Genomic DNA, 15,938 nt, shown 5'->3' on the forward strand with positions numbered 1-15,938 from the left:
GCTTTTTAAAATATACAAGAAGCTGATTAAGATTCATAACTGCTAGCAGACTAAATGTGTAGAATAAATAATTTTGAAAGGACACCAGATTCAGTGTTTCAAAATCACTTCCCCTAAACAGCCCCACTTACATTATAGGAAAATCAGTTCTGTCTTTTCACCCAGCACATTTTCTTGCCCAGAATAGAGGAAGCATAAAAACTCTTGGTGAGGCAGGGGCTCACCCAATCTTCTGTCTCGCCTATCCACTGTCTCAGTTTACTTTTGGTCTCTGATCAAACCAGCACAAGAAATGAAGAGTTCTTCACAGTACTACTCCCCTTCTAGGTATAGTTTGTTACCATAAAATAACATGCATCAAACCTTCTAGCCTAGCCATGTTCTCTGGGATCCATTCGTCCTTTCAGTTTATAATAGGATTTAGTGTCCATGTAGCCCTCCCTCTAGGCTCAGAAGGCTTTCCAGTCGTTTACTAGGGCTTGGTTCAGTTTCTTGCAGCTCTCTCAGCTGAGGCTCCTGCTCCTTGCGGTCTCCAACCTGGGATTTGGACTCTGGAGAGTGTTTCTACTCTACTCTCCCGCCATCCTCACAGGCTAAGTGAAAGTTCAGGCTTTCCTTTTATACTGTGGCTGGTCATGTGACTGTCACCGGGCCCCTCTGACCCCCACAAAGGACTGTAGTTCTCCATGTCCTTCAAGGAACCAGGTATCCCAGCATGCCTTCTCTTTAAAAAGGCTTAGCCCTGGAATAGGGTTGGCTGATCCCAGGTCCCCTGCTTCTACCCCTAAAGGGGTAAAGATTTCATCCTGTTACACTTAGTGTTGTGCAGGTCTAACAGTAGCATCTGAAACATGCATATCCATAGGTTCTCAGACGTCATGCTAATTGAGCATAATAGGAAATATCAAGAGAGATGCTGAGGTGACCTGAAGAAAAGCCCATTGGAAGGATAGGGTTAAAGAAGCACCAAGAAAGGAGTTCGGTATTGGAATCAGTATCCATGAAGACACTGTTAGTGTAATAGGATTGATAGGATCTTTATTAGTCTATAGTTTAAAGTCTATAATTTAAGTCAAAGGAGACAACTGGATTTAGATGATAAGCAGTCTCATTCATTGCATCAGGTCAGGGACTTGATTTGATGAGTTGCTTCTCTTTGTGGCTCTAGGACAGTCTGTTGAGTAAAGCAAAAGTGAAGTAGTTTCTTGGCCAATCACCAGCTCACAAAAATATTCTGTTACTAGTCTTAGAAATTGTTTCTTATCTATAGGGCAAAAATGTTTTCTCTGTGTTCACCTATTCTGGATACTGTACCAATGAAACGGTTCTAACAAGTTTAAAAGGGCAGGGTTTTGGCTATTTTAACAAAGTGCATGCATCTTCCTGTCAATGAATTGGGGGAACACTTGGGGAGTGGGGGTTGTTACACCATGGTAGGAGGAGTAGGATGATTGTGTTTCGCTGCTCTTTGACCTACATTCTAATCTGGCTGTTGGCACAAGTTCACTTTCCATCCATTTCTATGTGAACATTAATCTGCAGTTACATGGAAGAGATCCCTAAACTTTGGATATTGGAACTAGTATATTGCAAGTCAAGATGGATATTTGCATTCTAATTCTAACCAGTCCTACCACTTACATCAACCCTAGAAGTTCTTTCCCACCGTGACACTCTCTCTGGATGCCCAGGACTGGGGGTCACCTTGCTGCCCCCTGCCTTGTGGGAGTCCCTTTTGTGGTAGCTGGGTGCCAGATCCTGCACACCACCAGCTTTTCACCCACTCAAGCATTCTCCTCAGGACTCCGTCGGCTCTAACTTTGCTTTGTTCCCCAGTGCCTGAGCTCCCCTGCAGAACATTCCTCTCTGCTGTCCGGCCCCTGTCACGGGACAGTCACAGAAATTAACCTGTTTGCTGCACCCCAGGGAATAATATAAACGCTCCAGCTTGTTTGATTCAGCTGCAATATAACAATATAGCACTGTAATCGATTTATAGTGAAAACAAATATAAATTGATTAATAAAAGTTAAGTTTTAAGAGACAGTGATCAAGGATACTAAGAACAACAGGTTACAAATAAAGCAAAAGTTGTAACATTCTTTCTAGAGACTGGTTTCAGAGTAACAGCCGTGTTAGTCTGTATTCGCAAAAAGAAAAGGAGGACTTGTGGCACCTTAGAGACTAACCAATTTATTAGAGCATAAGCTTTCGTGAGCTACAGCTCACTTCTTCAGATGCATATCGTGGAAACTGCAGCAGGCTTTATATATACACAGAGAATATGAAACAATACCTATTCCCACCCCACTGTCCTGCTGGTAATAGCTTATCTAAAGTGATTTCCAGCACAAATCCAGGTTTTCTCACCCTCCACCCCCCCACACAAATTCACTCTCCTGCTGGTGATAGCCCATCCAAAGTGATAACTCTTTACACAATGTGCATGACAATTAAGCTGGGCTATTTCCTGCATAAATCCAGGTTCTCACATCCCCCCCACCCCCATACACACACAAACTCACTCTCCTGCTGGTAATAGCTCATCCAAACTGACCACTCTTCAAGTTAAAATCCAAGTTAAACCAGAACATCTGGGGGGGGGGGGTAGGAAAAAACAAGAGGAAACAGGCTACCTTGCATAATGACTTAGCCACTCCAAGTCTCTATTTAAGCCTAAATTAATAGTATCCAATTTGCAAATGAATTCCAATTCAGCAGTTTCTCGCTGGAGTCTGGATTTGAAGTTTTTTTGTTTTAAGATAGCGACCTTCATGTCTGTGATCGCGTGACCAGAGAGATTGAAGTGTTCTCCGACTGGTTTATGAATGTTATAATTCTTGACATCTGATTTGTGTCCATTTATTCTTTTACGTAGAGACTGTCCAGTTTGACCAATGTACATGGCAGAGGGGCATTGCTGGCACATGATGGCATATATCACATTGGTGGATGTGCAGGTGAACGAGCCTCTGATAGTGTGGCTGATGTTATTAGGCCCTGTGATGGTGTCCCCTGAATAGATATGTGGGCACAGTTGGCAACGGGCTTTGTTGCAAGGATAAGTTCCTGGGTTAGTGGTTCTGTTGTGTGGTATGTGGTTGTTGGTGAGTATTTGCTTCAGGTTGCGGGGCTGTCTGTAGGCAAGGACTGGCCTGTCTCCCAAGATTTGTGAGAGTGTTGGGTCATCCTTTAGGATAGGTTGTAGATCCTTAATAATGCGTTGGAGGGGTTTTAGTTGGGGGCTGAAGGTGACGGCTAGTGGCGTTCTGTTATTTTCTTTGTTAGGCCTGTCAGGACAGGCCTAACAAAGAAAATAACAGAACGCCACTAGCCGTCACCTTCAGCCCCCAACTAAAACCCCTCCAACGCATTATTAAGGATCTACAACCTATCCTAAAGGATGACCCAACACTCTCACAAATCTTGGGAGACAGGCCAGTCCTTGCCTACAGACAGCCCCGCAACCTGAAGCAAATACTCACCAACAACCACATACCACACAACAGAACCACTAACCCAGGAACTTATCCTTGCAACAAAGCCCGTTGCCAACTGTGCCCACATATCTATTCAGGGGACACCATCACAGGGCCTAATAACATCAGCCACACTATCAGAGGCTCGTTCACCTGCACATCCACCAATGTGATATATGCCATCATGTGCCAGCAATGCCCCTCTGCCATGTACATTGGTCAAACTGGACAGTCTCTACGTAAAAGAATAAATGGACACAAATCAGATGTCAAGAATTATAACATTCATAAACCAGTCGGAGAACACTTCAATCTCTCTGGTCACGCGATCACAGACATGAAGGTCGCTATCTTAAAACAAAAAAACTTCAAATCCAGACTCCAGCGAGAAACTGCTGAATTGGAATTCATTTGCAAATTGGATACTATTAATTTAGGCTTAAATAGAGACTTGGAGTGGCTAAGTCATTATGCAAGGTAGCCTGTTTCCTCTTGTTTTTTCCTACCCCCCCCCCCCAGATGTTCTGGTTTAACTTGGATTTTAACTTGAAGAGTGGTCAGTTTGGATGAGCTATTACCAGCAGGAGAGTGAGTTTGTGTGTGTATGGGGGTGGGGGGGATGTGAGAACCTGGATTTATGCAGGAAATAGCCCAGCTTAATTGTCATGCACATTGTGTAAAGAGTTATCACTTTGGATGGGCTATCACCAGCAGGAGAGTGAATTTGTGTGGGGGGGTGGAGGGTGAGAAAACCTGGATTTGTGCTGGAAATCACTTTAGATAAGCTATTACCAGCAGGACAGTGGGGTGGGAATAGGTATTGTTTCATATTCTCTGTGTATATATAAAGCCTGCTGCAGTTTCCACGATATGCATCTGAAGAAGTGAGCTGTAGCTCACGAAAGCTTATGCTCTAATAAATTGGTTAGTCTCTAAGGTGCCACAAGTCCTCCTTTTCTTTTTTCTAGAGACTGACACTTAACAGGCTGAAGTCCTTGTGTAAAGACCTGAAGAAGAGCTCTTGGAGCCTGAAAGCTTGTCTTTCACCAACGGAAGTTGGTACAATAAAAGATATTACCTCACCAACCTTGTCTCTCTTGTCCTGGGACAAGCACAGCTACAAAAACACTGCAAACAATCCTTGTCTAAGGTAGTCTTGTCTCAGCTAAGCCTTTTCTGCTGTATTTCAGCCTAGGTTGGTTGAGATCCTGTTTTCATGAATGCAACCACACTGTCTGGTTACCCCTTCAAGGGCAGGAGGGGTTCTGGTGCCACCTTATACCCCCAAATGCATTGTTTTTGTCCACAGAGTCAGACAACTCCCTGAGGCTCAGACTCTGGGGTGCTCTCCCCTGCTGAGTTCACTTTTCCTTCTCTCCCCTCAACAATCTGTTATTCCTATTGACTTTTCATGCAAATGGGGCTTGCTTTGTGTTGGCTTAATTTCCATCAGAGACAGAGTGGATAGGTAATTCCACATCCCTTTGTCTGGCAAAACCAGCTTGTCAGCTCTGCCTAGGACACAGATTCTAAACATATTTTAAGTATGTACATACAGCTTCTTAAATATCACCCGTACTTACATCACACAATGATTAGGAGGATCAGTATGACATAAGCTTCCATTAGACACCTAACTACCCTTTTTGGGTAAATACTATGAGAGCAGTGTGTTAGGTGTAGTGAGTTTGTCAGGCCTGTTAGGAGTTGCTGTTACAGAACAGTGAACCCTTTGCTAGATGGCATTGAGAGTTCTTAGGGTCACACCAACCAAAAACATTACTTTTTCAAAGATGACTGTGTTTAATGTCCAATTTCATGCTAGTCATGGAAATGTTACTTCATTCAGATCTGAGCATTGCTATTTACAGGTCCTGCTTCTGTCCATTTCAGCCAATCTAATTACTACCAAGTTCTGATAGCCTGCATTTTTTTCCCTTTTCTGCAGTGCAAGGTTCTTTAGTCTGTTGTGTATGATGGAACAACTCGATGTCATATTGAAGTGGTATAAAGAACTGGTCCCTTCGGTAAGATGGTATTTCAATGTATCTGGGTAGCATTCATGTTTACAATATAAATCTGGAAGAGCAAGGCAATCCTACCAGGCTAAACTGCTGTCTCTGTTCATCAGCTCTTCTACCCAAATGCTCAAGTAATGTGGGATCTCCTTCAAGCACTGGACACAGCCAACCATTTGGAAATGGTCCCTCAGATTTGGAAAGGTTAGTGATAGCTTGGTTTCTTGCTTCCTTATGGTAACCTTAGGCTTGCCCATACAGCTCACCTGCTAAAAGGGTTAAGGCAGCATACTAGTCATTGAAGAGCCACTTAAATGCCTCCATGGTGAGAGCCACAAACTATTGCAGTACAATGTCATGCTGCTGTGATGTTTGTCCTGCTTGCATCTTCCGAACACAAGCTCACAGCCATGATAGTCTCACAATGCAACGTCAGGACATCTTAGTATGGTGATTAAAGGGAGGGTGGACAGAGGTTGTACAACTAGTGGAACTATTCGTTGAAGGGAAAAATACATGGCTCTTCCTTTAAAACGGCAATGATGATTGGCGCAGGGGTACGGACCTCAGCTGCATTATGGGAGCTGAATGTAAATGTTTTTGTCCTGCATGTGGTGGGAAAAGTCAGAACATTTACATGAGAGTGGTGCCTACATCTGAGCTGCTCTTTAAATGTACTATTAAAAATTGTCCTGCTTGCTCCTTGGGAGGGAATGTTGGGTGTCCGATGCAGTAATGGCACCATTGCTAACCACTCTCTTCCTTCAATCAGAGATCAAACAGCTTGGTCTTAGCAACAGACCTGAACTGTTGGAGGAGGTGTTGGCTCTGATGGCCAGGGAGATACACCCTCAGGAGGTGAGGCTCATGAAGTGACCAGTGAGGGTGAAAGTGTCACCCTGACTTTACTGTCCATTGGGGGCGTTATTTTGTTTTTTTAACACTAAGTGCAAAGTATTAGAGTAACTAGAACCATCATGTAGAGAATCCTGGATTTCCATTCACTGCATGGAGATCACAAATAATACAAGCCTATATATTTAGATTAATTTAAAGTTCCTATTAAGGGTTCTAGGCACCTTTATTAGTTTGAGGTTTCAATATATGGCAAATAAGCTCAGCATCTTCCCAAAAACCTGCATCAGCTTTCAACATGCGCCTCCATCCTCAAAAAAGGTGGGCTTTGCAGCATGCCCTGACAGTCAGTACATTAGGGACCAGGGTGGTGAATTCCAGTACTTGGGTGGGTCCCTCATGAGAACGCCCTGCCAGCAACTAATTTTCTTGTAAATGGAGAGGGGTTCAGGCTCCAAATCTGACTGTGCACAATGAATAGATCTCTCCCTCCTAGAATGAAATTGGTCTCTCTCTGGGGCATGTTGGGTTTGTCATCTCTGACTTTGTAGAGATGAGCAGCCAAATTCCACCGTCTTGATATAACTCCATTGACTTCAGTGGCGTTAAACCAGAAATGAACTTGACTCAAGATGACTCAAAAATTGTAAGATCAAGAAATCTACAGACTATATACATCTGACTTACTCTGAGAAAAGCTGTTTTTCACTGCGGAAGACCGATGACATTTAGCTCCATAACTCTCACTGACGTTCAAGGAGAGTGAGATGCATAGCTGCCATTTGTGCCTTTTGAAAATCTCCTCCATTGAGATTACTTTTAAAAAATGTGCAAATGTAGATGCTCATAACATGTCCGGCCCCAATGGTTTATTGTGAAGCAGCTTGCTGCAGCTTTCCGAACGTCACCTGGTAGTATTCCCCTTTCTTGCCTTAGTATACAGTGACTTACAGTTGCAGTGGTGCTTAAAAATCGTCCAGTTAAGAGCTTTCTGGTGGAGCTGTCTTCCTACAAAAGAGGTGTGTTTTTGATGCTGAAAGCATGGTAGACAATTCACTGGTAAACCAGATGTTAGCTGTTTGGGTGCTAATAGAGTAATCTCTTCACAGACTCAGATGTCATTTGCCAACTGTGCTGCAGATATCAAATCTATTTTTGAAACTCGAGAGAGGAACCAGGTCCCTTTAGGTTGGACAGCAAGTGCTCTGGGTAACATTGCCATTCTGTTCTCAAGGGTGGGGAGAATCCAAGAAGCCTGGTAAGTGTGTGGCTGCTATGAATTCTTGTCCTGCTTGCATCCTTGATATCTCCAATTCAGTCTGTGATGTGCAGATGCTTTTAAACTCTATCGTAAATGGGAAGAAACCTGCTAAATTCTGGTATTTTTACTTGACGTTTGTCCCCTCTTTGGTGCTAACTAGTTCAAGGTTACAGTCTTCCACTCAATAAGATGACCTAGAAGTAAATATGATAGCTGGCACAGGGAATATTCTACTCACTTGCATGCAAAATGCTTTATGCTGCCAGATGTCTTGTAAATGCACCAAGGAAAATAGTATCTGTGAGCATTTTATTTAATGGAGACTTCTAACTTTGCCATAATACAGAGGTTCAATTCAAAATAATTTTGTTGCTTCAAATGTCCAATCTGCAATTTTGGGATCTGATCCAACTCCCATTAAAGTAAAATCTCCCATTGATTCACTTAGATCAATACGTTTGGGAACAGACCAAGAGGTGGGTGCCTTTATATAAAGTTGTACATTTGCATCTGTTTTAATATTTTTAAAAGCGAATGGGTTTTTTTAAGTGCACACTCCGCATATATGCCTGCAGTGACATTTTTCTTAGTATATTGAAGACTAAGGCAGACATAAATTAATCAGTCATTTTAGTCTGAAGATAAAATCAGTGAATATTTCAAAATGTGTATACCATAGACACTCCTTCCTTAATGAGTGTTTTCCACATATTGGTGAGAGAGCAGACCATATTGAAGGGTCTATTCCAAATTGTGGTGAAAGTGGTTCTCATTAAGGACCTTTTACTGGTGTTCCAAGCAGACATTTATCTTAGAATGAGACTGACATTATAACTTCAGTTGTTTTTTTCCTTCATCTTCAAACAGGAACATGCTGGAGCTTTTCAAAAAAAACAATAGAGTCCCCAGGTGAGTTCATTTAGTGGTCCGACTTCAGGTGGCAAATCTCACACACTACTTTGGTTGAGGTCTTGCACTGTGTTTCTAGGTGACGGTAGCAGTTGTAGTGTGATTTTCACACCTTCACTTCCTAAGTGAATTCCTAAATTCAATACTTTTCATTTGGGTGTTAGCCTCCCTGGTGAGTGTGGGAGGGTTTCTTTGTTTACCCAGTATAAAGCCTATGCTGAGAGTTCTTTCTGCCCCAGGACATGGTCAAGGGGCAGAGGTTGGTTTGAGTGAGATCCTTGAAACGTTAAAATTCTGGATGCTGTGACTTTTTCCCCCCCTTGTGTCAGACTCTTGAGATATGGGTAATAAAATAATTGAATGGGCCCAACAGCTCAAAGTGTGTTGCCAAACAAGCCAACAGCTCAGTGTGGGGCCAGATTAATTCTCCACTAGAAACGGAGAGCAGCTTATCTGAGACTCTCCCAGCCAACATCACCCCGAAGTGTCCCTAGCCTCTGTTTGCCAGAAGCTGGGAATGGGCAACCGGGGATGGATCACTTGATAAATTGGCCTGTTCTGTTCATTCCCTCTGAAGCACCTGGCATTGGCCACTGTCAGAAAACAGGATACTGGGCTAGGTGGACCATTGGTCTGACCCAGTGTGGCCATTCTTATATTAAGATTGATGGTGTTTGATTTTAGCATACTTAGCATTCGACGCTCTAGCTGAAAGCAATAGGTGCTCCTACTGGCTTCTGGAGTTCTTCAGATCACACCAGCTCCTGAACAGATCACTTTACAGTTTGTAAATGTTTGGTAGAGCATTCAAAATGAAACTGACCAGAGTGGGGGGGTTTTAAGTACCTTTTGAGAAGCTCTAGAAAGAAGCTTCAATTAAAAATAGAAATTTTTAAACTCCTAAGAGAAGTTAACAGGTTTAAACCAGTGTGATCTTTACCTCAGAAAATTATTTGAGGGGGGGGGGGGGTTGCTGATTCTTACAACGGGAGTCTGTGTTGGCCCTGGTGTCCTGACCAAGCATCAATTAGTTCTAGTAATTACAGCCAGTCTGCCTAGATACGCTTGCAGTGGGAATTAGGTATTGTACAGGAAGGAGCTGTTGCGTGTTTAATTCCACGCATACACCTGCATATGTATGTCTCAAAGCACTTGCACTAGTGGAATCCCCTGAGCTGATGTGCGAAGTCAGAGCCCCAGCAGGAATCTGTGCTGAGGGGAGGGAGGAGAATTCTGAAGTTTTCAGCATGGCTGCTAGTCCTCAGTGGCCACCAGCTCTGAATGTGTTGGGAGGGAAGCTGCTCCTTGAGAGCTGCCAATAGAACAGGAAAAAGCTCCTTTAGTTTAAGTGGCCTAGCTGCACCCCCTTGTCCTACTCATCTCTCTGGTAGCTGCTGAAGATGCTCCTCTTCCCCATCAGCAACATATGGAACCTCCAGCAGGAGAGGAGGGAGCCTGGCCAACCACCTTAAGAGCTCTGCCAGACTGGCAGCTTTCCAGAAGTAACTGTTCTTTGTGGTCCCCCCACCCCCATGCTGAGCTTGTTGGGGAAGGTAGAGAAGGCAAATTTCCCCCATACCCACTCTTACAGGCAGCTCCCTACAACAGACTAGGGCTCTGCCTATCATTTAGAGGGCTCAGCTCTGAGCACTGCCTCTGGTATTGTTCAAGCAAGATGCTCTAATTCCTTGTCAGCCAGTAATGGGAGAGGGGCTGGCTGTGAGAACGATCTGTAAACTGGGCTCAAAAATAACACCACTTAACCCTAAGCTCCTGTAACTCTGTCTCCACCACTGAGAGGCGCTGCCCAGCATGGGACGGGTGTGGGTGAGGAGGTTCCGCACATGATCACATGTATAGTAACGTGTTCCTCAGTTAGGGAGGGCATTTTCAGAAGTGTTGGCCTAACTACTTGCGTTAAAGGCAAAGCTAAAACTCCCACTGATTTCCAGGAGAGCACTTAGGCCCGAGCTGAACGGTTCTGAAAATCTCCTAAGCATTGAAACTCAGCAAGTGAAGTTAATTCTTGAGGGCTTGTGTGTGCTGTAGACACCCCCACACTGGAGTTCAGCCTATTCCTTCCCAACCCAGGCATCTCTGGCTCTGCAGAGCATTCACTCTTTGCTTCTCACTTGCAGCGACAAGGTGATGAACGAGATCTTGACCTGCACTAAACAAAGCAACACTCCAGATCAGGCAGTTGAACTAGTGCAGTTGGCTGCTGCCTTTGGTCTACCTACAACTGCAAAGCTTGCAAGGAGGGTGATAGAGGAGTTTGAACTGTCTGAAGAACAGAAGTAAGATGGATTGTTTTATGTATTTGTTGTTGTTCCATATCCACTGTCGGCAGTAACTAGGAAAGTCTGTGTCCCTCTCTGCGAATGGCTTACGGGAGAGTTGGCTTTCAGAAGGCTACACACAGCTTTGCTGTAAGCATCATGCCAGTCCTCCTCGGTTGCAGAAAACCTCAATGTTAATCCCAGGCTTTACTCCTACCACTTGTAATTTAGCACCTTTCTTCACTAAGGTGATTAGATTCAAGTGATTAGTGAGTCTCCTGCCTGGGTGTAGTTTTACTACATAACTTCTTTTAAAAACAACAAAAACCCTCCTGTTTCTGAGGGACGGATCCTCAAAACCAGGGAAAACTGAACAGAGATACAGCGAAGCTGCATTTGATGGCACTTTGGGCACCTATAGCTGCAGATATACACCTTTGTGAGACTTTGTCTACATCTTTAGTTGCCTAAATGACTATAAAAATCTGGCCCTTCTGTGTCTAGTCAGAGTAACACCCCCAGACCCCCCCAAAAATGGGCTGAAGTGACTACGGATTTTTGGGTGCCCAGTGTGAGACCATCTTTAAAAGGAACTCATTTATGGGGTAGTGCTGAGCACCCAACCTTGGAAAATCAAAGCCTGGATGGTGTCTAGTTGGGCACTCAAGCCACATCTGAAAATACATGCGGTCTTCTCTCAGCTCAGTGACGTTACCAGTAGATAATGCTTCCAGTGGGCTTCGTCAGATTAGTTTCTTAGAATGTTGCTTTTTAAATGTCTCACTTTTATCTAAGACTTCTATCTGAAAAAACTACTGGAGCAGCTAAAAATCAGGGTAACCCTTAACACTCTAAAGGAAAGGAAACCCTTACTCTGAAAGTTGCGTTGCAGAACTGAAATTATTCCTCTTGAGGCCCAATCTGGCCTGGCTCCTATTCCAGCCTGCTTCTCCTGCTACAAAATGAGCCTTACGAGTGGGTGGTCTCCTTCATTTCCCTCTGGAAGCAAGCTATCTACCAGGGAGGAGTATGGATAGGTGGAAGCAGCTTAGTGGGCATTGAACTGTCCTTTGTGTAACAGTGTCACAAGTTAAATTGCACCTTTTCTCCCCAGGAATGTGCTGGAAGATGCTGATTCCCAAAGCAGTGATAGCGACAGCGACTAGGACCCGTTTCTCTAGCTTTCCCTGTGTAACAAAGAATGGGAGTAGTTTCTCACTACGAGGGCCTGTGGGGGCTGCTTTGGAAAGCTGCATACATGATTTCACATCTCTCCTTCCATTGGACGTGACAGATCAAAGGACGCTAGGAATAAGAGGCTTGTACTCTTCTGCTTGCAGTGATACCTCTCCTTCCACTACTACCCTCAAGCCAGCTAGGAAAGACAATGGAAGTTCTTCCCTGGTAAATGCTCCTCTAGTGACTTGTCCAGGGGGTAGAGAGGAGACACATGAGCCTTACTGGGACAATTACCTGTTTTCTATTGACTTAGTCTGTGAATTTAAACAGCCTTTAGTTACTGTTTCACCATGTTACATGAAACATTCTTACCAGCCCTGTGTAATCAGTCAAAGTGTTTAAGTTACTCTGCAGCATAATGGAGCTGATCTATGAAGACTCCTTCAGGGGCTTGCTTATGGTACCTCTCCCCTCTTGGGTTCAGGAATGGGCTATGACAGCTGCTCTACTGTGAGCCTCTAAGGCTCCAGCTACCCTGCAAGCTGGGGGTGTGATTCTCACCTTAAAATGTACATGGCTGGTGTACTCAAAGATGCTGCTTCTACCCTCCAGCAGAGGCCTACTGCGACCTTGTCTTCTAGCATGCATAGGCAGTGCTGCCTTGAGCTTAATGGTTCTGTTGAACTGATATCACGAGGATTATGTTGTTGTAACACACCCACTCCAAAGGATAGAGTTTACCCTCGCAGGCTCCACTGTGGGAAGAGGGAGTTTGTCAGTCTTTTAATCTGCCTTCTGAGATGAATCATCTTTTCATGGAAGAGGATCAGTTGAGTAGTATGAAGACCCTCAAGGCACAAATCAATCATTTTCATAGGTAACATCCTTTTGATCACTTCTATAGCTACCAGCATAGTAATACAGGAGTGTCTGCCATATTACACTTAATTAGCCTAAGCAAAATGAGGGAAACTTTTCTTTCTTCCTGTCTTCCCATTGCCATATTTACAGCTAGACTAAAAAAATAGTGCAAGGAACTAACCAGTTGTTTCCAACTTTCTCAGCCAGTGGAGGGAATGGCTGGCCTTCATGTCACCCAGACTTGCTTGGCTCTGTCAACCATGAGGCTAGAGCTAGAGTGTTACAGTAGTAGCTTAGATTCCTACTGTATTATTCAGCCACTGGTCTTAGGTTCATATAAAACTGAAACAGAGCCATCAGTGTAACTGGGATTTTCCTCTAGGAGTACTGCTAAGCCCACAAAAGCCTTTCCAAATGTTTGAAGCTGACAGTAAATAGCAATTTTTGCTGGTGAGAATTGGAATGCTAACATTATAGGGATGTGAATTAATTGTGATAGGGTTGTAGATATCTGTTCTAAGTAAATATCCCACTTCTATGCTCTTTGATTCTAAAACACAAGGCAAAGTTAACCATGCAGAAATATATAATAAAACATGCCAGAAATGACAGGAAAAATTGATATTTTAACTAGTTCATATGGAATAAGGGTAAATAAAGGCTTGAACAGGTCTACTTCACTATCTTCCATGTTGGAATTGAAATACAGTAAGCAAATGTATATCTGTTGTATGTTTTGTAAATAAATTAGTCATTTGTTTGGCAGGACACCTTGCATGAGATACTGATGAATGTGGTTGGTTCTAGGCAAGTTAAAGAGAGCTGATACATTCTACCCAGATTAACATTACACTTCAAAGTGAAACAGGGAGGAAAGTTCCTTACCACTAATGAGCCCGAAACATGCAGAACAGGGAGGCATTCAGGAAACCTAGCAGAAGTTTCTTGCAAGTCTGAATGTGTTTTTTGTGTGATCAATACTTAATATATCTATCATGATAGAGGCACAGAATGAGTTTTAAATATTTTTCAAGATGTTTTCTGGTTAAACCAATTCATTGTCAATGATGATACTATGCACACATCTGAAAACTTCCTGTCCTAACTACAGACCATGCTGTTTAACAGACTACTAAATTAAAGTATTTCCTTATACAGTGAGAGGATGTGTATTTGTAATTGCCCAAGCACGAAGATATTTTAATTCTAGATTATGCACTTAACCTGGCACTACAAGGATTTAAAATACAACTGCAAGAAATAGCACCAGCAATTATACTATGTAGGGTAAAAGGCAAGGGCTAGTGATGGTATAAATTGAAATTCCTACACCCTGAAAACAAGAATATATACTAACAGTTACCAAGAGATGTGGCAGCTATTTGCCACCATCAGCTTCAGGCCACCACTACCAACCCTTGCATGATCTTCTCTGGATGCTGCAATCTCATCTTCCTCCTATGTGCATATGAGATACAAACAAGGAGCAAATGCAGAAAGTTTCTATCAGCTATTTGGTAACCGATTTAAGCAAGAGAATTGAATAATAGAAGAGACATGGGTTTTACATCTTGTTTTATTCAATGGCACCAACTGGCAAATCAATAATGGTGGGTTACAAACATTTTGGCTGGATCACAAGCCAAATCAATACAACTTGGAAAATGGCTACACAAGTTGCAGAGAAAGCATCCTGGTGTTTGTCATGATAACGACTGAAACCAAGACAAATATAACAGGTGGTGAGAGTCAGCTCAGTGCACGGAAACAGGACGGTACCTGTGGTTTGTGACAACTCATTTCTACCCCTTCCAAGGTCCTTGTTTGCAAACCCTTTACAGATCATTTGATTTTTTCCCAGCACTTAATGCAGAATTGTTTAGGCTGCTTCCACAAGTATAGTATAGATCCCTAGCTTAGATCAATCCATTTGAGTTGTTCCTAATCCCACTGCACTGGCATATGCAGTCAGGATATCTACTACTTGTTTCGTTTCCAGGGTCATTCGAGCTTCAGTCAGCCAATCCTGTGCCACTCTCCTAGACTCCCCTTTCAGCTGGTTGACAAATTTAGCTGCCAGCTCCAGATCTCCATGTTCAATGCAATATGAAGCATAGGATAGTAATTTAAATGTGTCCAGATCTTCAGGGCTGAGCTCAGCAGGTGGTTTCAGTTGCGGAGGATGAAACAGGAGAAGCGACTGTAGGTAAGAGAGCAAGTACTGATACAAGCTGTTTCTGGTTTCATCGATCATGGCCACCCTTTTTGCCAGTTTTTGGACTGTGCAGAAACGTGCCCTGAGTGCTTCTTCACTATAGACTCCCCGGGTCAAAGATTCTTGGGGGAGAGCTGCCACTAAGGCTTCGGTAAATGCATTGTCAGAACAATTGGCTTTGATGGCCTCAACTGCGCACTCCAGTGGCTCAGTGGGACTGTCCCCAGATGCCGTCTTCAGACTGTATTTTAAAGCCTCAACTGAAAGCCACAACTGATGTGCCTTTCTGGCTTCTTCTTCAGCAACTGCGTGGCCTGCAGAATAAACCCAGAGAGGAGGTTTTTGTAGACTGACATTGACGTGTGTGTGAGAGAGAGACTGCCACATCAAGGTAAAGTAACTATAAAGATCTGCACCCTCATAGGCCAATAAATATTGGGGTCACCCTGCACTAGAATCAAGCCTGGTGAAAACCAGTGTATAGCTGGCAGTCTGCAGTTACACGAACACAGGGTATGGCCAGCATGCTAGAAGGCTGTTTATGAGCAGCCTAGGCAGGAACTACGACAGCAAGGTATTCAGAGTAGCAGCCGTGTTAGTCTATATTCGCAAAAAGAAAAGGAGTACTTGTGGCACCTTAGAGACTAACCAGTTTATTTGAGCATAAGCTTTCGTGAGCTACAGCTTCATCACTTCATTGATGAAGTGAGCTGTAGCTCACGAAAGCTTATGCTCAAAAAAACTGGTTAGTCTCTAAGGTGCCACAAGTACTCCTTTTCTTTTTACAGCAAGGTATTGTAAGACTCTGCAATCTTGGGTGCATGGTTGATACAGTACCCCACTAGTCTGGATTGTGCTCTGATACATCACAGTCATTACAAA

At 43.4% G+C, this 15,938-nt stretch overlaps 2 protein-coding genes and 1 non-coding gene across 7 annotated transcripts in view; 2 read left to right on the top strand and 1 right to left on the bottom strand.

The window, feature by feature from the left end:
- The window catches only part of PTCD3 (pentatricopeptide repeat domain 3), a 43,493-nt gene extending 27,831 nt beyond the window's left edge, over positions 1 to 15,662 (top strand). For both annotated transcript variants that reach the window (XM_073342858.1, XM_073342860.2), the window contains 7 exons: positions 5,428 to 5,506; positions 5,611 to 5,701; positions 6,270 to 6,355; positions 7,462 to 7,610; positions 8,481 to 8,522; positions 10,661 to 10,819; positions 11,916 to 15,662. In XM_073342858.1, coding sequence (XP_073198959.1) covers positions 5,428 to 5,506; positions 5,611 to 5,701; positions 6,270 to 6,355; positions 7,462 to 7,610; positions 8,481 to 8,522; positions 10,661 to 10,819; positions 11,916 to 11,967 — 658 coding nt within the window. In that variant the 3' untranslated portion in view covers positions 11,968 to 15,662. The remainder of the gene's footprint in view (positions 1 to 5,427; positions 5,507 to 5,610; positions 5,702 to 6,269; positions 6,356 to 7,461; positions 7,611 to 8,480; positions 8,523 to 10,660; positions 10,820 to 11,915) is intronic.
- Positions 1,034 to 15,938, bottom strand: part of IMMT (inner membrane mitochondrial protein) — a 52,528-nt gene continuing 37,623 nt past the window's right edge. For 3 of the 4 annotated variants that reach the window (XM_073342856.2, XM_073342855.2, XM_073342854.2), the window contains one exon: positions 14,400 to 15,370. In XM_073342856.2, coding sequence (XP_073198957.1) covers positions 14,763 to 15,370 — 608 coding nt within the window. In that variant the 3' untranslated portion in view covers positions 14,400 to 14,762. Of the gene's footprint in view, positions 1,175 to 14,399; positions 15,371 to 15,938 lie in introns of those variants that run through there. The other variant, XM_073342857.2, reaches the window with a different exon arrangement.
- On the top strand, positions 6,031 to 6,162 carry LOC140911019 (small nucleolar RNA SNORD94). Its single transcript, XR_012158812.1, has one exon. It is a non-coding gene; the product is annotated as a small nucleolar RNA SNORD94 (small nucleolar RNA).

The sequence above is a fragment of the Lepidochelys kempii genome, chromosome 4 (assembly GCF_965140285.1).
Source record: "Lepidochelys kempii isolate rLepKem1 chromosome 4, rLepKem1.hap1, whole genome shotgun sequence".
Taxonomy (NCBI): domain Eukaryota; kingdom Metazoa; phylum Chordata; order Testudines; family Cheloniidae; genus Lepidochelys; species Lepidochelys kempii.